Below are 27626 nucleotides of genomic sequence, written 5' to 3'. Positions count from 1 at the left end.
TGTTACAGTTTGTCTTGCATTCGTAGCTACCTATATGTCTCTCTCCCATCTAAATTTTAAGCTGTTTAATTTCAGGAATCATGTTTTTAATTTCATTGTATTATTAATAGTACTTAACACAGTCTTCTCTCTACATAGGTAAACCACTCAGGTGGTTTTATAATTTTCCTTACTGCCTATTCACTATAGACATTGGACATTACAGATTTATTAAAAGCAAAAATGAAGTTAGATGCTAACACAGTTAAAAACTAAAGTTTATTTAATTATAACCTAGCTACAATATAGATACCAACAAATCTACATTTATAGTAAAGCTTTTTAAATGTACTTATCACATAAAATACTAAACTTTTTCTATTTCTGTTTCTTTTCCTATTTTAACTAAAAGAAATATTATTAGAAGGATAATATAAAATAGCCACGTACTGATTTAAGATGCTTTTTGGCCTCTAGTACTTTTCTGTTCATGATATCTATTGTTCTAGCATAAGATTGATCATAGCTTGCTGGTCCTGGATTATTTGACATAAACTTCTTAAAACGTTTCTCCCGGTTTTGTAGACTATGGCCTCCTTTTATATTATACTAAGTTAAAGAGAAAAAAACTTATGAAACAATTAAAAGAGGGACTTTATAATTGATTTCTATTCAATAATATTAATTATAACGAACAAATAGTTTTGAAACCCAACCTGAGAAAGTTAAGACCCTTGAAGACATAGTTCTAGTGAAAGAGGATATTAAGAGAGGATGATAATTATAGTTGTCGGTTTTAACTTTGAACCCAAACTAAAATTTACTGTACTTAGAATGGTTTTAACTTTGAACCCAAACTAAAATTTACTGTACTTAGAACACTGTAAGAGAATGCAAGAAAACTCAGTTTTAAAACAGGAATTCCCAAAACTGTAGAACAAGAGTAAAGAAGATGTTTTTCAGGCCCCTGGAAAATCTGTATTCCTGAAATAAACTTTAAAAGATGCTGGCATACACAATGCACGGAAAAAGCAAATCTTCCAAACTGGTTTGGGATAAATTATTTTCACAGATAACATTTTAGTTATTTCCAGAGAAGTTTACATAGGCTATTGGCAACAGCTTGGTTTTATGTGCAGATTAATTTTATACATTGTTTATTGCAGAGAAAACACTGGGAAAAATCATCCATGGCTCTCCATGCCACATGTCAGGATTCTCCAGAATCAGAAAATTATCAATTAATAGCCAGTTAATTCAGCTACAATTCCATAATACACATTCTTATAAACAAGTATAAGGCAATCATTTCAAAAGTTAATCATAATAATAGTAGTTGGTAGTTGATTAATCAGCTAAGATTTCTTTCAAAAGTAATTTATTTACCAACAGCCCTTTCCACCTATAAATTTAACAGAGCCTATTTCTATTGTGCATCTTCAGTTTCATTCGGCTTTTAAGAAATACACAAAGGAAGTCTTCTTTTTCAATTTTATTTTTAGATAACCAATTCACTACTTGATTACTATTTTAATAAGCTCAGAATTCCTATGTTTAAAGCCTTTGGATCTATAAAAATATACTTTACTGATTTATTTTGCAAAAATATTAAAAAATTGGACAAAAATAAAATTAGGTGAAAAGAGAAGACCTTTTCCAATTTTCATAGAGCCATCACTGTATGTTCTATGATCATATGAATCAAACTGCAATTTGAATTTATAATGAAGACTATCTGGGCCTCCAACAGAGGAGTTAAAGGTCTGCTAGGAGCCAATATGTATGAATGCAAAATTTGTGTGAAAATCATAAAAAATGATATTCAAAACTATGAAGATATTGGAGTTCTATCCACTATTTGTAAACATGAATGGACCATTGGAGATATTCTGGTCACAGACTCTTAAGACTGTGCAGAAATAAGACATAGATGGCCAGGCGTGGTGGCTCACACCTGTAATCCTAGCACTCTGGGAGGCCGAGGCAGGCAGATTGCTCGAGGTCAGATGTTCGAAACCAGCCTAAGCAAGAGTGAGACCCCGTCTCTACTATAAATAGAAAGAAATTAATTGGCCAACTAATACATATAGAAAAAAATTAGCTGGGCATGGTGGCGCATGCCTGTAGTCCCAGCTACTCGGGAGGCTGAGGCAGGAAGATTCCTTGAGCCCAGGAGTCTGAGGTTGCTGTGAGCTAGGCTGATGCTGATGCTGATGGTTTGTATTTTATATACAGATAATGAAAATACCTACTCATGCAACCAACATCAAATACGCTTGCTTTCTATTATTCAAATTAAAAAATACAGATTGAAAAGCAAAGGAAGATAATATGAGGAGAAAAATATGACAAATGCCATTTTAGTCTATAGAGGAAGAAAAGATGATTTTTATTAACTCACATATTTATAATATCTTTACAAATTTACCTGTTGTGCTTTTGAAATATTATAGTGTCCTGGACCTGGAACAGCTTTATCAATGTTAGAGGCAACAGCACCAGCACCTTCTCTGGTAGTCAAAGAAAGAAATGGTGCATAACTACCTACAAAAATAAAATCGTATCACTGGCAGATAAGAAGGATTCTAAGGATTTCAGAGAAAAACACACTCAAAATATATATAATCATGTAGTACTCTCAATTGTTGAAACTATATTTTCAGAACTAAGGGCTACCCATAGAAGTTATTATATTTCTCAAAATCTGATATAAGATCAGAACTTTTATTAATATATATTAAATATAAGAACCTACAGAACTGGACTTACTGAACAACAGAAAAAAATACCTAAAGAAAATAAAAAAACAAAATAAAAGCCTTTTGTCTTCTAATCATGCTTGGTTGGAATGAAAATGGCAGTTATATAACTAACAAAACATTTCATCCTCAGAAGACCACTGTTTTAGATTTTGAAATATCATATATTATTTGTAGAAAACAGCATCTATAAACTTGTAAAGACAGCCTAGATGGAAAGAATTTAAAGTGGGTTTACATCAGGTAATTGATAATGTCTCCTTTCCTTGACACATAGTTGGTATTTAGTAAATATTTCTTGATTTCCTGACCCTAACCAAAGGCTTACAAATCCAAGACACAAATTTCACTGGAACAAGCAATTGTAAGATTATATAAACTTGGGTAGTCTACTGAAAGAAAACAAAAAAACTGAAGAACAATATTGAGAAAATTTTACAGTTTAAGCAACATGGATAGATATTAAAGAAGAGATGGAAGAAAATAGAACAGATATATTCAACAGGTAATAAAAGAATGAAAGTAAAGACTCAAAACTTACACCCTAAATTTTGTACACTAGAAGGAAATGTGTACAACTGTAAGAACTTATGGTGACAATTACTATAGCAAAAATCTTGATAATCTAAACTAATAATAAAATATACTCTATTTAAAACTAGAAATATTATGTTTCTTTTAAGGCTCCCATATATTAAAATGCAACTGAAATCAAGAATTATTTATTTGGGTTAGGTATTATAACATAAAAGAGGTAAGTAAAATATAGACATTATAGTTTTTAAAAAGTCTTGAAACATTAAAAAAAATTAAAATAATTTTAAACAAGAAAAAAATCTCTAATACCATAACAAAAGACAAATGCTCAGAAATTCAAAAAGAAGGAAATTTCTCATCCATATCGAGGTTATTATGAAAATCTTCGTAGATGATGTTAAAACTCTTTAAATGTTAATTTATTACTAGTAATTGATGGTTTAAGATGGCACCCCCAAAGCAGGGGAAAAAGAAAGGAGAGGGGAGGAGAGGGGAAGGGAGGGGAGGAGAGAAGGAGAGGGGAGGGGAGGAGAGAGGTGGGGAGGGGAGGGGAGGGGAGAAGGGGAAGACAAGGGGAAGAGAAGGGGAGTGGAGAGGAAGAGAAGGGGAGAGGAGAGGAGAGGAGAGGAAGAGAAGTGGAAGAGAGGAGAGGAGAGAAGAGGAAGAGAAGGGGAAAAGAGGAGAGGAGAGGAAGAGAAGGGGGAGGGAAGGGGAAGAGAGGAGAGGAGAGGAAGAAAAGGGGAAAGAAGGGGAAGAGAGGAGAAGAGAAGAAGAAAGGGGGAAAGAAGGGGAAGGGGAAGGAGGGAAGGGGAAGAGGGGAAGAGAAAGGGGGAAAGAGAAGGGAAGGGAAGGAAGGGAGGGAGAGAGAAAGAGAGAAAGAAAGAAAGAGAAAGGGTAGGGGAGAGGGGGGGATAAAAAGAGAAAGAAAAGAAAAGAAAGAAACATCTGTGGATAAGTAACAAAGACTACAAAAAACATAAATCCTTAAAAGTAAGCCAAGGTTCATTTTCAAAAGGCAATAGTTGTCTGGTAGAGCTAAGAAACCAAGGACGCCAATGAAGCATTCCAAATCAGGTTATGTAGCCAGAAAACAAGATACGGATTCCATTCAAAACACACATATAAATATATATACACTAAGCTACAGATCATATAAAGTGAATCATATGACTTATCAGAGAGTGACCCTGAAAATATGATGAAAGAGACATGAAAATATGATCCCTAAACAGGAGAAAAGTCAATGAAAAGAAATGGATTTAGAAATGAGATGATGAAATCAGCAGATAAGAGTATTTAAATATTTATTAGAAATATTCTTCTTATATTCAACAAGGTAGAAGAAAGATGAACATCATGAGAAGATAAAGGGTTAAAAAAACCCCAGAAATTTGATTTGGGTTAAAAAACCCAAATCAAATTTCTGAAATAAAAAATACACTGATGTAAAACTTAGCAAGCATGGTAGCACATGCCTGTAGTCCCAGCTACTCAGGAGGCTGAGGCAGAAGGATTGCTTGAGCTCAGGAGTTTGAGGTTGCTGTGAGCTAGGCTGATGCCACAGCACTCTAGCCTGGGCAACCCAGGGAGACTCAGTCTCAAAAAAAAAAAAACAAAAAAAACACACTGATGTGATAAACAATAAGTTTTATGTGGGCTAACACAAGACATTTTTTCTCCATTCTTAGTCCCTTTAAAAAACACAGATTCTCCTTAACTTATGGTGGGGTTACTTCCAAATAAACCCATCATAATTTGAAAATCATAGTCAAAATTGCATTTAATACACCTAACCTACTGAACATCATAGCTTAGCCTAACAGACTTTAAACAATGTTAAGAACATGTACATTAGCTTAAATTTGGACAAAATCATCTAACATAAAAACTATTTTATAATAAAATGATGAATAGCTCATGTAATTTATTGTACTAAAAGTGAAAAACAGAATGGTTGTATGGATACTGTAAGTATGGTTTGTACTGAATGTATACAGTATACATAATGTATACATTCAGTAAAAATGGCTTTTGTGCCATTGTAAAGTCAAAAAATTATAAGTAGAATCATTGTAAGTAAAGGATTGTCTGCAATTGACTGCTCAAAGCAAAAATAATCTCAATTTATTGTGGCATTATAGCAGATGTAGAAGTAAAATATATAACTACAGTCACACAAAGGATGAATCAGGGAAATGGAAGCACTCTTTGTGAGGCTCATATACTACATATGAAATGGTGTGATATTATTTGAAGGTAGACTGATAAATTAGAAATACATATTGTAAACCCTAGGCAACCATTTAAAAATAAAACAAAGAGGTGTAGCAAATAAACCAATGTTGGACATAGAAAAAGAATTACTTTAAAGAAACTACTTATGCAACAAAAGTAAGGAAAGAGGAAAAGAGAAACAAAGAACAGATAGAATAAATAGAAACCAAATAGCAAGAGAGCAAATTTAAACCCAACAAGATTAATAATAAAGCTAAATGTAAAAGTTCTAAACACCTCAATTAAAAGTCAGAGATTGTCAGATGGGATAAAAAAGCAAGACCCAACTTTATGCTATCTATAAGAAACTCTTAAAACATAAGAATACAAAGGTTAAAAACAACAGGATGGAAAAAGACATGCCATACATCCATGAATCAAAGAAAGCTAGAGTGACTATATTAAAACCAGACAAAGCAGACTTTAGAACAAGGAATACCAAGAATAAGAGAGACATTTAATAATAATAAAAGAGTCATTTCATCAAGAGGATTTAACAATTTCATTAAGAAAAACAATGAATTGATTACCATAAAAATCAGGATAACACCTATGAAAGAAGGGAAAGGTCACGATTAAAAAGGATATTTTGATTATGTTCTATTTCTTGACCTCCTTTTCAACATCTAAATTTATATTTTATGTGATTTTCTATTTAAGTATTAATATTATATCTCATAACTAAAGGAGGTTTTTTAAGCTTAGGTTCATATAGATATTAAGGTGAGATAAACAGATATGAACACTAAGAAAGCTAAACTCAGGCTACTTCTGAGGTAGCTGCCATCAGAACATGGCAGAGCCCCTAAATGAAACTACCCAAACAAATGTAAAGTTAATAGCAGAGTACTGCAATTCATATAAAAATGAAACAAACACACATATAAAATAGCCCATGTATTCAACATATTATTGATGTTACTATATATGTATGTTAATATATATAATATATATGAAAGACTTGGGCAACAAAAAGAGTCAAGAAAGCCAGCACTCATACAGTCTTCATTGAAATTTTCCAAAATTAAAGATATAGACTCATTTGTCAATAAGATTAAAGTATATGTGAAATTTTGAGCACAAGAAAACCACAAACAAATTAAAATGGGCCACACACGGTGACTCACATCTATATCCCTTGGCACTTTGGGGGGCAAAAGTTGAAGGATCACTTGAGGCCAGGAGTTTGTTACCAGCCGAGGCAATACAGTGAGACCTTGTCTTTATAAAAAAAAATGTTAATAAATAAATGAAACCATTTTTTAAAAAATTAAAATGTTTATAATGATAAGGTCCATGAGAAAAGGGACTTATCTGTTGTATTCAGAGCTGTATGCCTTATGTTTATAGTTAGGGGGACCAACCATCCAAGTTTGCCCAGGACATAGGACTTTTAGTACTAGGACAGCCTCAGACAAATGAGGAAGATGGGTCACCCTATCATAGTGCCCTGCATAGTAAACAATAAATATAGAATTAACAAGTGATATTCTAAACTGCACCTTTAGTCATTTATTAATATGACTTTCTTATGTATGGCAGATTTGTACATATGATAGTCAGTGAAGATATAATGATGAACAAGATAAGACCTTGGGCTCAAATAGTGGGGAAGCCAGACAAACAAACAATTATTATACTACGAAAAGCACTCCTAATAATTTTGACATAAAATATAGAAAAAGAGTATTCTGGGGAATTAAGGTTGGTAGAGTTTGATTTGGGACACTTGGATATGTTGACATGTGAAGTGCCAACTACAAATGATAAGTCAAACTGACAAAAGAAATTAAGAATATAGAAGAGGAAAAGATGTGAGAAGAAAGAAATGAGTTCAGTTTGGGATATATTGAGTTTGAGGTGCCCACTGCAGATGATAAATCAAACTGGCATGAAGCAATAAAAGTCAGTCCATTCTGAGAAAGAAGGTAGACACTATGTGATTAAAGGACAAGTTCAATACAAAGAAAAGGGCATTTTTCACATATAAGCAATAACTAGGTTTTTGAAACATGTACTCATCTTCAGGTATATCAACATATATAGTAATCACATACATATCATTTATTTAAACTTAAATAAAGATAGATTGCATTCCCTGATGCAACCTTCCTATATTCTGATTGGCTAATAAGATAAAATCGTCATTGTTGGCATAAGCACATAGGCATATATACAAGACTGTGGATAACTAATTCTTCTGTGGCAGATAAAGCTAACGACTCCCCATTGAAGAAAAAATTTGGGAAAGAATATAATTAGAAGATGATGTCACCCGGCTTATATAACTAATAGAGAACCAATATAGATAACCAATATATGGCTAATGTGGGGTGTCATTTATTATGCAGATAAGTTCAAAAAGCAATGAAATACTACTTAGCACAGTAATGACAGGAGCGGTCACATTAAAAGGAATAAGTTTTTATCACATTATACCAGGCTGGTTGTCTCTGGGGAAATTTTGATAAGAGATGTTTGCTTCTCAGATAATTGTGAGAAAATCAGGCACAGCTCTCACTCTCACTAATCTGGAATCTGAGTATCCATTATCTCTCCCACTTTGTGAGAGCAGAAAGCAGAGCAGTGTAGGCCCATCCCTTTCAGTTTGCAGGGATACAGTAGAAGAGATTCTCCCTGATCAAATGGCCTAAGGCCAAAGACATGGGGTTTAAAATTAATGTGGAAAGAATTTCCTAAGGAAAATGCAAGAACAGTGCACTGGAGTATTAACCAAGCAGGCTATACAGTAAGAGGAGAGTGGTGGTTAGGACAGACAAAGCTTGGGAATAAAGAGTATCTGCATCTAGGGGTCTAAGTTTCTCTCTTCTTGTGAAGTTCCAGATAACAAGTAAGTTATATAAAGTCACAACATCTGCTCTTCCCACATCATACTCTATTAAAATGTACCTGGCCCTTAATTTAAACAACTCTATATACTTTTGTATAGTCTAATGTTACTGGTCTTAAAGACTAGTGAGGTAGAATGTACCTAGGAAAAAGACGCTAGCTACTTTTAAATTATCTTACCAAAGAAATGTAGTAATCACTAAAGAGACAACTGTTCCTTCTATTGATTATCAGTATTGCTAAAACAGGGATCTATAATACACAGTGGCTCAAATTTACCGAGCATGAAATTTCCTAGTTTCTCTCATAGGTCAACAAGACACAATTCTATAAAATAGAAGAAAAAAAAAAAAAGGCCTTGCCACACCTTAGTAACTCCTTCTAAGCAGAACTAACACAAGTTATGAGTTTTAAATTCTGTTATATATGGCTCATTAGATTTTAACTTTATTTCAAGATTACTGTTTGTTTTTAGTAGAGCACTTATGTGTTATGGTATTGAGCTAAAAACTGAGAATAATAAAGATCATGGCTACTGCCTTCAAGCTGTTCACATTTTACTGGGGCTGCCAGATAATTAACATTAATTACAATATAGGATCAAAGTGCTAAAAAAGGGTCATTAAAGAGTCAGAGATAAAAAACCTGAAAAAGACTAAAGTCAGAGAACAACATACTTTAGCTGAGTCTCAAAGAATAAATTGGAGGTAGGTAAAAAAGGAAGACAGCATACTGAGCAGAGGGACCAGCAGGTTCAAAGGCATAGACGTGAGTGAGCATGAACTTGGGAAAACTGTAAAGCTAGGATTGCTGAAATGTAGGTCAAGTGTAGGTGGAAATGTGGGTGCCCAGAAAGATCAGGTAATACAGGAGACCATGTCAGGGATTAGAACATGAAAGAACGTTATGCACCACATCAAGGAGTTCAGATTTCAACCTTAATGTTACAAAGGATTTTTCTGTTTGTTTTTAATAAATAATTAAATCTTAGAAATATCACTCTAACCACAAGACAGAAGATAGATGGGAGACTGATATAAAGGGAAACAAGTTATATTTTATTAGTTTAATTCAGAAAAGAATTAATGAGGGTTTGAACTAAGTCAAGAGCAGTTAAATGGAAAAGGCAGACCAATTAGAGAGACATTGAGAGGCTAGATCATTGGGTCTTAATGATCAGAGAGAGCAGTCAGGGAGAAAAGACTAGAGAATAATTCCAAAGCTTAAAGTTTATGATTGACTAATAGGGAATTTTTTTAAAGGGGCCAGTATTGCTGGGGAAAATTATAAGTTCAGACACTTAGAACTTCAGATACCAAAGACCATCCAGGTAGAGATATCCAAAAAAGTAATTGGCAATGCTGAAGGTCTATAAATCAGGAGAAAGCTCATCTTAGAGACATAAATCATCTATATCTCTATAGACTTTCTTCTGAGAGTTACTGGAATCAGAATCTGGATTGTAATTGAAGCTACAGATATGAATGAGAAAGTACACATGAGAAAAGCAACAACAAGCAAAAGATATTAAGTATGGTATATAAACATTTACAAGGTGTTTGGAAAATGAAAACATTTAAAGAAGACTATGAATGATTTTTTGGAGAGGGGATGAAAATGATTCCCTGACTTAGCACTTAACAAATGTTTGATAGGTCCCAACCCTGTGTCATACTCTTCCAAGACAATAGTTGGAAAAAGAACCAAGAAAAAATGTTGTTGCAGATGCCATGATCTGTTATATCAACAGAATAATAGATCCTAGCATTTGTTTAAAAATACATAGTATAGGTACAGGAAAATTCAGGTTAAGAAAAACTGTCATTTGGATGGTATTCAGCTCCAGAAAATCATCAAAATAGAAAAATTAGAAAGCAAATTTGAAGTATTTATTAAAAGTTTTGACTAAGTCACTAATTGCAAACAAATGAGTGCAAATAATTATTTAAATTATCTATCTCCACTACAATTTTCAAGCATATGGCTTTTCTTTACAAAATGTGGGGGAAAGAGGCTCTCACGAAGTATATGTTCAAAGAGAAATGGGGATGGTAAGATAAGAAGCATCTGACTGAAAAATAGATGGGACTATGTTTTTTAAATGGTATTACAAAATAGAAATTTAAGTTATATCTTGGTAAATAAACGTTTCTCTGGTTAATGGGAGGAAAAGTTTGTAAGGCGGACAGAATTACAAAGAAAAGAGACATCAGGAGGTAAGAAATGCACAGGATTTGGAAACTCATATAGTCAACGAGTCAGGAAATCAAAATCCTAGATCTAAACTGTAAATCAAAATTATGACGTAGACAACCATTGTTGAATCAAAAGCCCTAGTCATATGCTTGTGAAATGGGACAAGTGATATTATCAGTTCTCGTCTGTAAAACAAGGATTGTGTTTTCCCTGCCTGCTTCCTGTTTTATCACACGTACAGCGAGGTACTGTTCACTTTATGTCTAACTCAGAGGCACACAGGTGGAGCAGGCTGAACACGAGGTGCTGTCACGGGCCGCTTGCCGTCCCCTACGTCTTACCTGTCGCCTGCTGCTTCTCGAAAGGAACCTGGTAGGACCCAGGTCCCACATGGGCCTCAGTGCCGTCACCTTCAACCAACCTGAGCAGGCGGGGAGCCCGGTCATACATAACGTCGGAGGCCGCTAGGAGGGGCACAGGTGCTGAAAAGGGAAAATAACAGGACACAGGACGTGTGGAGCAAAAGGAACCAGACACAGGTCTGAGGAGACCCGCGCAGAACTTCCCTAAATACTGGAACTGGCGTACGGGGTTATCTCCCCACTCGCTCCTTGGTATCGGATTTCCCTCAAGTTTTCCAGCCCCGAGGTAAAATGGAAAGGAGACCAGACGTTAGACCTCCCTCACAGTCATCACTTCACCAGCACGGAGCTCAGACGCCCCTCCGTGGAAGATTAGGGGGCAGGCGCCCGTCCCTGCGCTTCCGGCCCTGGCCCCGCCCATTTCCTTCCGCGCCGGATTCCTGAGGAGAAAGCGGGCCCTGGCTCTGGGAGACAGTCTCGAAGCTACCTTTGGCGCCGGGCTCTCTGAGCATGCGCGCACCGAGCCTCGCGCCGTCCCTCACTCACTCCCGTCCCCCTCCCCCGCGCCCCGCCCCCCGCGCCCTGTAGAAGGAGGCGGGAGTATTTTCACTGCGGGAACTGCTTTAGGTCCCGGGTTTTTTTCCCTGTGCAGGTGAGCCCTAGAAAACGCACTCGAAGGGGTCAGGAGACTGAGGACACTAAGCTACAGCCACACGTGCACCCACAGAGCAAAAGCACCTCTGATCTTACCCCACAGATAATCCAAACTCGCGCGAGAAACCCAGGGCTGGGGCGCTGACAAGAAATGGGGGACCAGGGGACCGAGCCGAGCAGCTCACCAGCTGAAGCCAAGCAAGTGTAAGTGACTAAAAAGCTGTTTCTGTTGGCAGATGCCGGGCAATGGCAATATTGATTTGTCTCTTCGTTTACAAAGCAAAGACATCGAGAAAGTGCAGTCCACCCCCTCAAACAATGGGTCTCTTAACCTTGAGCCAAAAGGAACTTGGCTTCTCCTTAGGTCTTAAGGAGTTTGTGTCAGAATCCACGTCTCCTTGTCTCAGGCTGTTTTTCCCAGCAAGAATCCTATCCAGATTCTAAACATCCTTAAAGGCTTAGGCAAATCCTACGTTGACCACGTCTAGCCCCCAAATGAACTTTAATGTGTCCCTACTACAAGTTTTTGTAGTATTTACACTCTGTAATACATACACAATCTGCCACTGCATTTTGTGCATCAATTACTGTGGCTTAATTGTGTTATATATGTTAGAATACTCTCCATACAAGGCTATAGGCTTCCCAAATATGTATCTGTAATACAATACTTTTTTTTCTATTCACTAGCTACCTGAATAATTATTCACTTAAAAAACACTTATTGATGTACACTGTAGGTTCCATACCCGGCTAAGTTTTGGGAATACAAAGATACAAGAAAGTCTCTGTCCTCAGCTATTCTCTATGTAATGGGGAAAGAGACATATATTAATATACTCCAAAAGGAGGTGACAAGTAAGATGCATAAAATGGTAAGAAAACAAATATCGCAGTATTTTGGAAATCTCCTCTTTTTTTTTTATTTCGGCATATTATGGGGTACAGATTTTAAAGTTTCAATAAATGCCTATTCCCTCCTCCCCCCACAAGTCTGAGTCTCCAGCATGACCATCCCCCAGATGGTGCACATCTCACTCATTATGTATGTATATACCCGCCCCCCTCCCACCTGCCCAGTACCCTATTACTGTAGTACCTGTGTGTCCACTTAGGTGCTGCTCAGTTAATACCAATTTGCTGGTGAGTATATGTGGTGCTTGTTTTTCCATTCTTGGGAAACTTCACTTAATAGTATGGGATCCAGCTCTAACCAGGAAAATATAAGATGTGCTATATCACCGTTGTTTCTTAGAGCTGAATAGTACTCCATGGTATACATATACCACATTTTATTAATCCATTCTAGGATTGATGGGCACTTGGGCTGTTTCCACAGCCTTGCAATTATGAATTGTGCTGCTATAAACATTCGAGTGCAGGTGTCTTTTTTGTAGAGTGTCATTGGATCTTTTGGGTAGATGCCCAGTAGTGGGATTGCTGGATCAAATGGTAGATTCACTTGTATTGCTTTAAGGTATCTCCATATTGCTTTCCACAGAGGTTGAACTAGTTTGCAGTCCCACCAGCAGTGTAGGAGTGTTCCTCTTTCTCCGCATCCACGCCAGCATTTATTGTTTGGATGAAATCTCCTCTTTCTAAGTCTCAGAAACTAGATTCTGATCGGTGATCCTTTCTCACTGACTTTAATTCTCCCTGCATTCTTTGAGAAACCCTCATAGTTTTCTCAATGTTATTTTAACTTTATTTTCTAAGCTGTTACCAATACCTATTCAGAAAACCTAGAATACATTTACTATGACATAATAGGGAAGAAAAAAGTCATAAAGGTAAAAAGAGAAAAAACCATATGCTTTGGAGAATGATCAAGTGATGCTTATAAATTTGGCTCCTATTTGAACATTCCTTAAGGACATCATTTGCCCTTAATGATCCAAACAAGGGGATCAACTCAGAGAGCAAATTCAGGTCTAGGCCATGGTTGCTGTAGATACTGATGCAAACTCCCACCCCCTCCTTTGGCCATGCATACCTATCGCAGCCTGCTCTTTCCTCGTATATACATATTTGGGTTTGAGATTGGAAATGGAAGTGGTAATGCAAGTTTTATATGCTTTCTGGCTGATATGATTTTTAGCCACTAAACCCCCTAGATAAAAGCAATTCTTTATAGGGTCTCTCCTAGCTCATTTACAAACCTTGAAAGAGAAGTTTGTGTCTCAAGTACCAGCTAGGAATACAGTGTTCCTTTGCCTTTGCTGCCTCCTCTGTGAATGTTCTTTCCTCAAGGACTTCACAGAGAGGGGTAGTTGATCAATGGCAGGACTCCAGTGTTTTTGGGTTTTCTGGCCAGATGCTATCTGAATATAGTATGAATATCATACCACCATAGTGAAGTACAACTTATAGACTCTTCATAATTTTGTAATATTTGGTCTCTCAGAATTCTACATTCTTAACAAAAACTCTTTAACACATTGACTGCTACATTAGAAAAAAAACTTTTTCTTTGGGGCCACAGTGTTTTATTATTAAAATAGAATAAAAACTTTGAAAACAAAACAATCCTAATTTAATGAAAAATTTGTTATTTTTTATTGTTTTCTGTGTGTGAATTATATGCAACTTGGAAAATAGTTCATGCGGTTGCCAAGGTGAAGAGATATGAGTTATATATGCTTCACAAGGCTCTGGGCTCAAAATTAGCATGAGTTAAATATAACTCACAGGGCAGTTAATGTGTTAAAAAGTTTTTAGTATGAAAATCTATTTCTGTGATCACTGTGGCTGCTCTTCTCTGCATATTTCCCAGCTATTATTTCCTTCTTCTGGTTCAGTAACAAGAATGGTACACAGTATTTCAAGATTGGGAAATATTTTTAAGTGAGAGGAATAAATCTTTTTTATTATCTTTCATTATAGCAAATATTTCTTGAAGAGTCAGTAGTCTGGAGTGAATGTGCTGCTAAAAAAATATATTAACACAAAATTATAATTACATATAAACACAAAATGAAGAATTTGATTCAGCATTTTTCAATTCCTGCAAAACCATTTTAATGCTAATTAACCCCACTATATGACCATTTCCACAGTGTTAGTAAGAAATAGAACCTATGTTTGAACTAAGATTTATTCGACTTAAAAATTTCGGTTCTTTCAATTTCCCTCTCATACCAGAAAAAACTTTCAGATGAAGCTTGAACAAAAACAAAGTTCAAGAAATTAAATTGATTCTTTATTGAACATGTTAGCTGCAATGAGGAACAGCAAAAAGGATACAGAAATCCAAATAAAGTAGAATTTATTTAATAATAATGTATCAATATTGCTTTATTAATTATAGCAAATGTATCATGCTAATATAAAATGTTAAAATAGGAGAAACTGGGTGTGGGGTATAGGCAGAGTATTTCTCTGTACTTCATAATTTCCTGAAAATCTAAAACTGTTCCAAATAAAAATTTTATTTATAAAAAGGCATGAATACCAGATGAAAATTACAGCTAAGTGTTATGTAACCTAAAACAAATAATTCCAATGTTATTAAAAATATTTTGTATCATAGATATAGATTCTTTCCTTTCATTTCATAAAACTATATAACTTTAATACCAAAATATGATCAAGATTCTACCAAAAAAGAATAAAGCAATTAATCTCTATCATTAATATATAACAAAAAATCAAATCAAATAATAGCAAATAGAATCTAACAATGCTTTTAAAGAATAATACATTAAGATGAAATAAGTATATTCTATGATTGCAAGGATGATTCAGTTTCAGACAACCAATAACATAAACTTCTACATTAACAAATTATCAGAGAAAATAATATGAGTTCATATCAACAGATCCAGAAAAGCATTTGATAAAACTAAAGAGCTATTCCTAATGAGAAGTCTACATTCTAAATTGAAGAATACAATTTAAATATAGTAAAGAATACTTACAAATTTAAAACCAGCAAATATTATCCTAAACTGCAAAGTACTAAAACTATTTCAATTAAAATTAAAAACAAATAGAGATGCCTCTATCATAATTATTATTTAAGAATGGTGTGCCTATTGAATATAGCAAAATAAAATAACTACTAATAATTGGAAAGCAAGATTTAAAAACTCTCATTTTGATTTGTTGTGTTTGAATATCAAAATAAGACAGGAAAATATGTTAAAATTACCCTAGAATTAAGAGAATTAAGTGCAGTGGCCATACTCAAGTTAAATCTATAAAAATCAATTGTTTTTTATCTATCCTAACAAGTACTTAAAAGAGAAATTGAAAAAAAATCCCATTTACAATAATTACAAAAACAATGACACAGAATTATGCATAGGAACAGCATAGAATCTAAATAAAGAAGAAATGAACAAATGGAAAGACATCAAAATTAAATGGGAAGACACCACCATAAAATAGCAATTTTTCCAAAATTAGTGTATAATCATATATAATTCAAGTTAAAATCCCACTTGGTTTTTGGTATAAAAATATGGGGGAATAGAGAGCTGTGAAAAAGAAGAATGGTGAAGAATAACTCTGATTTCCAAATATCAAAAGATATACTGGCTAAAAGCTATTATAATCAAATCAATGTGGTTTTGGCATGGAAAAGACAGATAGAAGAACTAAATAAAGGGAACTAGAAATGTTTGCTATAATATGTATACATTTAAGACAATTTTATAATATCTTATAAGATAATATTTTAATTGAGAAAAGGATGGACTTTTTAATAATTCTGGCACAACTGACTATCCATTTAAAAGAAAATAGAATTTATACCTATGTTGCACATTTAGAAAAATAATTTCCAGATGTTTAACATTTAAATGTAACAAATAAAACAATAAAATTTATTTGTAAAAATCTAGAAAATAGTATGTATGGCCGAGAGAGCTTCTTAACTCTAGAGACTTAGAAACTTTAAGAGAAAAGATAGTCCTTTATATGACAATATCAAAATTTAAAACTACTATGTAACATAAGATGCCATGAATAAAAATCAATAGCTAGGTGACAGCTTTGAAAATATGTGCAATACAGAAAACACAAAGAAATTGAATATCTATACTATATCATATGGTCTTTAAAATTATCAAGAAAATGAAGAAATACAGTAGAAAAATAGAAAGGGATATGAAGAAGATATTCACAGAGGAACTAGTTGAAATAGCCAAAAATGCCTATTGACGCCCACAGTAGTGAGGAAATTTGTATCATGATCACAATAAAAAAATATATCAATTTTTTTATATTTCAGATACAGTTTTGCTGTTGCCCAGACTGGAGTACCCTGGCACAATTATAGCTCACTGCAGCCTCAAACTCCTGAGCTCAAATGATCCTCCTACCTCAGCCTCCCAAGTAGCTAAGACTACAGGTATGTACCACCACACCTGGCTAATTTTTTTATTTTTATTTTTTGTAAAGATCAGGTCTCTCTATATTGCCCAGGCTGGTCTCAAACTCCTGACCTAAAGTGATTGTCCCCCCTTAGCCTCCCAAAGTGCTGGGATTGCAGGCATGAGCTACCACACCCAGTCTGAAATATCACTTTTTTACCCACTAGAATGGCAAAGATTGAGAAGACCAATAAGACCTATTTTCTGGGAGGATGCAAGAAAATACAATTTCATAACAGAGGGCGAAAATGTGAGTTATCACTTTCTTGGAAAGTTATCTGTGAATATCCCTTATATATCTCATATATATCCTTAAAAAATAAACTCTATAATAAAATTATATACATCTATGCATTTATACATATATTGAAGCAAAATTTTTATTTTTTTTAATTGACACATAATAAATGTACATATTTATTGGGTAAGTTTTGATACGTACAATGAATGTATAGTGATCAAATCAGGGTAATTAGCATTTCCTTCACCTCAAACATTTATCATTTGTTTGTGTTGGGAACACTCAATATCCTGTCTTCTAGCTATCTGAATATGTATTAAATTATTGTTGACTGTAGACAGCCTATGGTGCTGTATAGAACACTAAAACTTATTTCTATCCGGCTGTAATTTTGTATGCCTCCTTCTTCCTCCCTCCTTTCTACATTTCCCAGCCTCTAGTAACCACTATCCTACTCTCTACATCTATGAGATCAATTTATTTAGCTTCTGCATATGAGTGAGAACATGCAATATTTATCTTTCTGTTCCTGACTTATATTTCACTTAACATAATGACCTCCAGGTTCATCCATGTCACTGCAAATGACAGAATTTTATTCTTTTTTATAGCTGAGTAGTATTCCAATATGCATATATACGACATTTTCTTTATCCATTCACCTGTTACTGAACACTTACGTTGATTCCACATCTTGGCTATTGCGAATAGTGCTGTGGTACACATGAGGGTGCAGAAATATCTTTGAAATACTGTCTTCCTTGCCTTTGACCAAAATCAACTTATATAATAAATTATCTACCTGGGAAAAGTGGCAACTGCTGATTCTTCTGTGCCCTATAGAAACTGGATCTGAGATCAAAGCAAATGCAGCAGCCTGGTCTTTCAATTGCTCTCTTGGCCTTATCATAGGTTATTATGGGTTGGGTCTTCCTAGGTTGGAAAGTTCCACTTAACAATTTACTGGTAGTTTACTTATGTGTGTGTTCCAATAAAACTTTATAAGCACTGAAATTTGAATTTCACATGTCATGAAATATTACTCTCTAAAAAAGTTTTTCAACCATCTAAAAAGGTAAAAACTATTATTTTAATAGCAGGAAAATAACAAATACTTTCTTTTTAAAGGTGTAAATGGATAGTAAAGCATTTTGCTTTTCCTTCTAAGAAAGACAAATGAAAACTAAATTCAAAGTCTTTTTAAAATATGGTATGTGCTTTTAAAGACTGGAAATTGATGAATTTGACACTTCTCATCCTTTAAATGTGTTAAAAATGGAAACTAGGTGAGTATTGAGGTTCAAATCTCATTTCACTCAACTTATGAATTGTTGATAAAAATTTAAGAATATATTTACATAGCATTTTTTAAAAGCTACTGTCTTGCATCATGGTCCCAAAGGAGCTTATTATAGTTTTAGAAGATTCTCAATTGTTTGGAATTCTGTCTCAGCATGACACAGTGTTTTACTAACTATTGGTGGCTATATTTTTCTGTTATGGATATAGACCATATTAAATTGACTTATAGTTCTCATTGATTGAGTCTTCTGACTGCAGTCTAAGTACTTTAAAAATAATGACCTTGAATAATATTCAGCCTTAAAAAGAAGGGCAACCCTGTCACATGCTGCAGCATGTATGAATCTATAGGACATTTTACTAAGTGAAACAAGCCAGTCACAAAAACACGAATACACTCTTGTTCCTCTTATGAAATTTCTAAAGTAGTCAAATTCATGGAAACATAAACTAGAATGGTGGTTACCAGGGGCTGGAGGGAGGGGGAAATGGGGAACTATTGTTTAAGTAGTATAGAGTTTGAATTTTAAAAGATGAAAAAGTTCTGGAGATACATTACGCAAAAATATGACTATACTTTAATGGTAGTGAACTATACACTTAAAAATTGTAAATTTTATGTTATGTGGTTTTTACCACAATTAAAAATAAAATATTAACTAATTACCTTAAGTTACATGAGTGCTTATGAAATGTCAGATGTTTGATGATGTATACTTCTTTTCCATGATTGTTATATAAAAGATTTGTTAACAACATATCTTTAAACATGGTAAAGGAAATTCTACCAAAGCCCAGTAAGTAACAAATATCTGTCAATTACTTACTATGAGCAAGACTTTGAGAATTATGCAAAACATTTTTATAGACATGTAAATATGGATATATAGTTGTTGACACAAATCCCAAAAGCATAAGTTAAATAGCAATTCAAGACACAAGAAATGTGAAGAAAATAAAAGTCACAAGATGATGTATAGTTAATAGTTAAGTGAAGCTTACTAGGTAAATCATTAGGTTTTCACCCAACAATTTTATAAGATACCCAAACTTAACCCTTCTTTGCTCCCACCCCCACCTTTTTATGAACATATGAAAATTAAGTCTCCAAAAGTAATTATGTAATTCCAAAATCACACAAACCCAAATCTGGATAAATGTGACTCAAAAGCTTTCTATCAATTAACATCAGCTACCAGCACACTAAAAAATATATATATATTTTTTCTTTATCTTCTCCCTCACACTCCCCCTGTTTAGCATAATGTAACCTGTAACTCCTCTTTTCCTCCTCTTATTAAAACACACACACACATATACACACAACTCTGATTCCTCCAGTTCCCAGGATAGGGATTGTGGTGGCCACACAGTGGACAGGGGAAATGCAAGGAAGAGGAGAAGAAACTTCAGCTTCCAAGGGATCCTCCCTCCCTCCCACCACCAGCCACCAAGAATATCATTATTTAGTGGTCTTCAGCCTCATCACAAGGCTTCTTACTCTTCTCCTCACTAATACACACTGAGAATGTTATACTAGATGGAGAAACAAATGTTAGGAAATGCTTGGAATGATCCCGAGGGAGTGGTGAGCATTCTTCCCTGTGCCTGGAATACACTTTTCCAGTCACATGTGTCCTGATTTTCATTTTTGTTCTTGTATTTCTTATCTGTAGTATTAGGGGTGAACAAATCAATTTATGGACTTATTTTAATCTGCAACATTTAAGATTCTAGGAACTAAAAAATAAATCTTAAAAAAAAGTGGGTTTTCTTGTTTTGTTTTGTTTTGCTTTTTAGTGAAGGGCACTAGATGGCACAATTTCACCAATTTATGCTAATAAAATCATGAATCCTTTTATTAATTCATACATGAAATAATTTAGCTTTATTGTTCCATCTAAATAATTTAATAGGAAACCTAACAATAAAAAGTTCTTGAAAATATGTCTAATATACTATATTTTATGTCCTTATTCATGAACACAGTAGCCAGAATTCTAGCACTGGATGAATAATTTAAGTAACCCAAAGGAAATATCTATCTATCTATAATGAAATACACCAAAACTTATAAATATTAAATATTAATTTATATCAAATGTACATTTTGCACTACTACTGATATATAATAAAACTCTATAGTATAATAAAGTGGACTGGTGACTCCATTGTCTCTGAATGCTTAAAATCAGGTATAGAAAGCTAAGTTCAAAAATCTGAATTAGTTTCACTAACTGCTTACCTTAGGATAGTTATACCCAATTAGACCTTAGTTTCCTCATGCTTAAAAATGAAAAAGTTGATCTAGAAGCAATAGAAAATGATTATGGTCTACTCAATTTAGCATCCAGTTGACTTTTTATTTCTTAAGAGCAAAAGTCCCAGATCTGTCCAATGTTTTTGCAATCATTTCATTTTCTGGAATTATTTATAGTTCAGAAAGCTTCTCAGCTTCTCAGCTACATTTCAACATGTAAGACATAGCACATCAGTCAAGCAAGCAGAAGGTACACCACACTCAGACCATGTCCTGACCCTGGCTCGGCTCATGGAGCAGTCCTGTCTAACCATCATTTGGGGAACACTCCTGCCAGACGGTGCAATCAGAAATGGAAGATCCTTACTTAAGAGGTTTTAAGAGGGAAATGCCCCCTACTGAGATATTTTTGCCTAAAGAAAAGTTATCTTTAATAAGGAAGATTGTCATTTGGGCAAAGGTAATGGCTTCTGGAAGGTCACACATGAAGAGAGAATAGGGAAAATGACATCTACCTTAGCTGTACTGTCTCAGGTCACACGACATAATTTATTAAAGTGTAAGGGAAATCTGGCTATACAGCATGTTCATTAATATGTAACCTCAAACTCCTGGGCTCAAGTGATCCTCCTGCCTCAGCCTCCCAAATAGCTGGGACTACAGGTTCATGCCACCACACCCAGCTCCTTTTTTTTCGTAGATAGGAGGTCTCAGGCTGGTCTGAAATTCCCGGCCTCAAGCAATCCTCTTGCCTCAGCCTCTCAAAGTGTGGGGAATACAACATGAGCCAACATGGCCAGCCTGTGGAGACCACTGAAAGGTGACTAGTCCATAAATGGCTTCTTAATAATACTAAGTGGGCAGTTGTTTCTTATAGGAAGTTATTCCCAGACATCTAAGGTAACTTACCTATAATAGCTGGAACGATATTCTATGTATATCTACCATAATTCTACTAACAAGTTTTACACAAAGATTTATAAGAAACTCCAAATTGTAGCCATAGTGCTACTGTTAGATCCATCAGCTCAACAAGTTAATCAGCTCTCTCTTTTTAAGGTTATTTACCGTGATATGATGGGGAAAACAGAAAACCCCATCTTTTTGTTCTTAAATACTAATCTTGTGGGGTTTTTTGGTTTGTTTGTTTGTTTTGGTTTTGTTTTTTTGAGACAGAGTATCACTCTGTTGCCTGGGTTAGAGTGCCATAGCGTCAGCCTAGCCCACAGCAACCTCAAACTCCTGGGCTCTAGCAATCCTCCTGCCTCAGCCTCCCAAGTAGCTGCAACTACAGGCATGTACCACCATGCCCAGCCAATTTTTCCTATATATTTTTGGTTGTCCAGCTAATTTCTTTCTATTTTTTTAGTAGAGACAGGGTCTCACTCTTGCTCAGGCTGGTCCCGAACTCCTGACCTTGAGCGATCCTCCCACCTCAGCCTCCCAGAGTGCTAGGATTATATTATATAGGCATGAGCCACCACGTTCTACCTCTGGTATTTCTGATATACCGAGATAATAAATTTCTTTAGTGTTTAAACCATTTTAGGTCAGAATTTCTGTTACAGAAAAAAATATTTTAACTGATGGGCTTATTGATACATAACTAGTATAATTGCATCTAGAAACACAGTATTAGGTAAAAGAACACTGAGCACTGAAATGAAAGACTTGAGATAATATCATCATCTGGTGATCTGGTCATTTACTACCTACACAACCTTGGGCAGGTCACCTAGTTTCAATGACCCTCTATGGCCTCAATTAAAAAGTGGAAGTAATAACTCACTGGGTTATTGTGAGGATTAAATATGATATGAAATATGAAATTATGTAGCATAGTGTCTGAAATACAGTAATTATTCAATAAAGTTAGTATCCCAAATAAAATATAAAGCCAAAGAGGAAAATATGTTAAGGAAGAAAAAAGTTAATCAAGAAAAATGGGAAAGTTTTCTTTAAGGGTTTTTTCTTTAAAGTAAAGGACTTCAGGGAATTTCACCCCAAAATATTAATATGACTCCTTGGTATAAAGACTATTTTTAATTAAAGGCTCTAAGAGATCAATAGGAGTTAGAAAGGGCTTTCTCTCTATCTGCATAAAACCAGAAGGATCCATCAAAAAAGAACAATTACCTTTCCCTCCCCTCCCTGTTATCTCAATATAATCCAGGAAAGATCAAGAATGCAACCAGACCAGGCCCAACCCTGAGAATCATTTACAAGTCACCCTCTTGCCCCCATCCATTCATTCTCCCAAGTATCTATTCATCCTCCCTAGTTACCATTTATTGCCCCCAAACAGAATTTCCTATATTCCTCATCTCTCCCTCCCTTCTAAAATGAGGGTACATAAACATCTGGACACCGTTGGGTAATCACTATGATTCTCCCCATGTAATCTGCCTTATTGTGAGTTGATCTTTCAGAGGAACTTCCAGGGGCAAAGGGGAAAGATATAGTAAGGATAAATGTTGAGAATATTGAATATTATAGTCAAATAATGGATTTTATCATTATATGATTTTCAGATATGGTTCATCATTAAAGTACACAAAACAGAAAAAGACACAATTTTTATATATTATGTGTGAGCTATGTTAGAAACCAAATTCCAATGTTAAAAGAAAGATAAAATGATGTCCTAAAGTCATAAAAAACATATTGCAACCAACACAATTAATATGACAAATGTACATTGACTGATCATTTTTTCCATTATGTGGTCTGATTGCTTTACTCAAATGTTAAAGAATTCACTAGTTGTTTTGAGATTAAAGAGAGATATTTAATGTTAAAAATAACCAATTATGAAGCATCTGTTATGCTTCAAGAACTGAGTCCTGTATGTACTCCAGCTATCTATGTCAGTTTGCTATGGTTGCTACATACAGCAAAGTAACCAAAACCTGGGTGGCTGAAACAACAGAATTTATTGTTTCAAAGTTCTGGAGGCTAGAGGTCCATAGTCAAGGTGCTAGCAGGGTTGGTTCCTTCTGACGGATGTGAGGGAATAATCTGTCCCAGGCCTTTCTCCTTGGCTTATAGATGATCCCGTTCTCCCTGTGGCTCTCCACGTCATCTTCCCTCTATGCATGCCTCTGTCCAAACCTCTTCTTTTGAGTACCCCAATCATATTGGATTAGGGACCCTTGATGACCTTATTTTAACTTGATTATCTCTGTGAAGACCCTCTCTCCAAATAAGGTCATATTCTGAGGTACTGGGGGTTAGGATTTCAATATATAAATTTGGGGAGGACACAATTCAACACATAACACTATCTAAGACACATCCTCTGCCCTAAAGGAGTTTTCAGCCCAATTAGTGATATATAAATTTATTATATTATATTTATGAAACTTTGATTTTTAAGAGAAAAGAAGAAGTTGCTTTTATAATAATGATACTGTTAACTACTCACATTGCATTAATTGTATTCTCAGGTTTTTGCTATAATACCAAGTTGATACTTTCTAAAAATAATATGCTTAAAGACAAGTCTCAATATTTGCTTGAATTAAATTATTATTCCCTTTATCTTGGGAAACTGATTTAAATCTAAATGTATCCCACTGCAGTTATACATTTATTTAATTTCTCACAAATTTAAGAATGTGTCTAATTTTCTTCCCTTTTTAATTCACATATCTAATTAAATTGAGCAAATTCAGAAAAAGATTATAAGGACACTATCTCTGTAATGACATGAGAAATTTCTATCTAATACCAGTTAATATGGTTAAGAAATTTAAAGGCACAGTGGCTCACGTGTGTTATCCTAGCACTCTGGGAGGCTGAGCTTGGAGGATTGCTTGAGCTCAGGAGTTGGAGACCAGGCTGAGCAAGAGCAAAACCCCATCTCTACTATAAATAGAAAGAAATTAGCCAAACAACTAAAAATAGAAAAAAAATTAGCCAGGCACGGTGGTGGTGCGTGCCTGTAGTCCCCGCTACTCAGGAGGCTGAGGCAGGAAGATGGCTTGAGCCCAAGAGTTTGAAGTTGCTGTGAGCTAGGCTGATGCCACAGCACTCTAGCCCAGGCAAGAGAGTGAGACTTTGTCACAAAAAAAGAAAAGAAAAGAAATTTAAAGTTTGATCAACAAAAGTTATGTTTTATTTTCATAGTATGAAATGCTAAAACATTGCCAATACTTAGGAATTTGTATCTAGTTAAATACATATAAATACAGAAAATATTGAAGCTGAGGTATAGATTAGGAAGTCAGTATACAAGAGGTATTAAAACCATATTAATGGTCAGCTGACATGCGGAGACAGAGAAAACCAGTGCCTGCATATCAAAACAAATCATGATTAATGATCTGAAGGCCAAAGAAGAGGAGCTTATGAAGGAAAATAATAAAATTGGTTAGGCCTATAGGCATACTTGATTAGAGCTAGAATAAATAATGTTCGGGAAGCCAAGAGCAGAAAGGATAGAGTTTTGAGAGGTGCTTCACCAACAATCAGAAGAGAGATTTAGCGCACACACACAAAAAAAATAATAATAATGATACTTAAAGGGCTCCACTGAATTTGGCAATTTTAATACATTATTTCAGTGAAGACAATTTCAGTCTTGAGGTGAAGGGGTTGGGGATTGGGCAGAAGCAAGATTGCAGTGGGTTGAGCAGTAGGAGGGACACTTCATTTTCTGAGACAGGAGGGAAGAAAGTAAAGATGAGTGCAGATGTTTATCACAATGGAAATATGCAAATACGGGGACATGGAAATAATGCAACAGCAGGGTACCTAAACTCAAGTGAAATAATTACAAGGAAGAATGATACTTAAGAGATTTCCTAAGACATCCTTTTACACAATCAAAATAGCTCCTGATGTCCAGGAAATATCTGATGACACTAACCTCAAATGCAGCTATTAGCAAAACATTAATTTACTTTCTGCAATTGTCAGTACAGAGTGCTGCAGTGGGTGGTCTCACCAGAATTTGAATATTGGGTAAATAAGATTGTACTTGAAGATATAAACTATATATTTAAATATAATCGATTTATAGGCAAAGTCACTTGAAACACAGAATTCCTGCCAAGTCAAGTCAGCAAGATTTGATTATACCTTATTGAATATATTAACATAGGTAATGAATGAATGTATCCATGAAAAGGAGAGGGAGGTGTTGATTGGCCATGGAAGTAGAGTAAAAGGGAAATCACCCAGGCAAGCCCACCCAAGCACAGGGATAAATATGTTTGTCTTGCTGACAAAGCTATTCCTGCTGGAAGAACTGTTTAAGTTAGGGTTCTCCAGAGAAACAGAACCAATAGAATCTGTGTGGGTGTGTGTGTGTGTGTGTGTGTGTAGAAAGAGGTAGGAGAGAGAGAGAGAGAGAAAGATTTTAAGAAATTGGCTCACACAATTGTGGGGCCTGGTACCTCCAAAATCTTCAGGATAGGCAAGCAGGCTATAAACCAAGGAAAGCGTTGCAAGGAAGAGTTGCAGTTCAAAGGCAGTCCACTGGAGAATTCCTTCTTCTCTGGGGGACCTCAGTCCTTTTCTCTTAAAGCTTGCAACTGGTTGGATGAGATCCACCCACATTATGGAGGGTAATCTGCTTTACTCAAAGTCTATTGATTTGAATGTTAATCTTATCCAAACAATATCTTCACAGAGACACTTAGAATAATGTTTTATCTGGGTACTGTGGCATAAACACATAAGTTTAAGTTGACACATAAACTTAATCACTGCAAGAATAAAGAAAATATATACCCAGAAATTATTATAATTCAAGATATAATAAACAAAGGTATTAGTCTGCTCAGAATTCCATAAAAAATATCATAAACTCAGTGCCTTTAACAACAGAAATTTATTTTCTCACAGTTCTGGAGGCTGGGAAGTCCCAGAAAAAGGTGCCAGGTGATTCAGTTCCTGGTGATGGCTCTTCTCCTGGCTTGTAGACAGCTGCCTTCTTGCTGCATACTCACCTGGCAACGAGTGAGAGTGAGGAGAAGGAGTAGAGAAGATGAGAAGGAGGAAGGGAAGGGCAGAGCAGGAGGAGGGGGAGATCTCTTCCTTTTCTTCTAAGGTCACCAATCCTATTGTTTTAAGACCCCAACCTTATGACCTTCTTTAACTTTATCTCCTAAAAGCAGCACTATCTGCAAATAGAATCACAGTGGGAGACAGGTTCCAACATACATGTATGAATGGGGACATAATTCATTGCAACAGATAATTCATGGACATAATTCATAGCAACAGATTACCATGGGAATTAAGGAAAAACATGACATGATTTCTAATTAATCAATGACATGTAAGCCTTGAAGCAGAAAGTTAGAAAATAAAAGTTGTTAGGTTTATAGAATAATTAGCTACTATTCTATAATTTTTTCATTTGTGTATTGTCTTCCCAACCAGGTTACCAAATTTCTTCTGGTCAGGGATCCTTAGTAAAATTATAATAAAAAAGAAACTCTCAACATCACATGCCCTAAAAAGGGATTATAACTAAACTCCAACAGGTTTCCCAGCAAGTAGGCAGAATGTCCCCTTTCCCATGACCTTGTGGGAATTTCTAAAAATTTGGCCTTCGCAAGAATAGTGTATTCTGATTTTTACAGAGTCTTAAAAGTAGGCATAATATGATAGCTTATATCATATTACTGTTAGTATTTAAGGGGGAGATTGTGAGGCCATCAAAAGAAGTAGCAAGTGATTTGGTTAAGGTTACACCTACCTGTGAGAATCAAGGACCCAGGGTTAAGGTAGGGAGGGACCATCTTCATTTAACTGACAAACAGGTCCTTGTTGAGGACCTCTTGGATGCTAAGTCTTGGGGGAACTAAAGAAACAAAGACAAGAAGA

The 27626-nt window shown here is 35.1% G+C and overlaps 1 protein-coding gene across 2 annotated transcripts in view; it reads right to left on the bottom strand.

Annotated features, from left to right (window-relative positions):
• The window catches only part of STPG2 (sperm tail PG-rich repeat containing 2), a 349955-nt gene extending 338515 nt beyond the window's left edge, over window positions 1–11440 (bottom strand). Inside the window, exons 1-3 of one of the 2 annotated variants that reach the window (XM_075998692.1) lie at window positions 10937–11440; window positions 2408–2523; window positions 430–588 (exon numbers count right to left, since the gene is read on the bottom strand). In XM_075998692.1, coding sequence (XP_075854807.1) covers window positions 430–588; window positions 2408–2523; window positions 10937–11045 — 384 coding nt within the window. In that variant the 5' untranslated portion in view covers window positions 11046–11440. The remainder of the gene's footprint in view (window positions 1–429; window positions 589–2407; window positions 2524–10936) is intronic. The other variant, XM_012763612.3, reaches the window with a different exon arrangement.
• Window positions 11441–27626: the final 16186 nt, after the last annotated feature.

Source organism: Microcebus murinus, chromosome 29 (assembly GCF_040939455.1).
Source record: "Microcebus murinus isolate Inina chromosome 29, M.murinus_Inina_mat1.0, whole genome shotgun sequence".
NCBI lineage: Eukaryota > Metazoa > Chordata > Mammalia > Primates > Cheirogaleidae > Microcebus > Microcebus murinus.
Note: the sequence above shows the minus strand (reverse complement) of the source record. Positions and strands in the feature narration are given on the sequence as shown.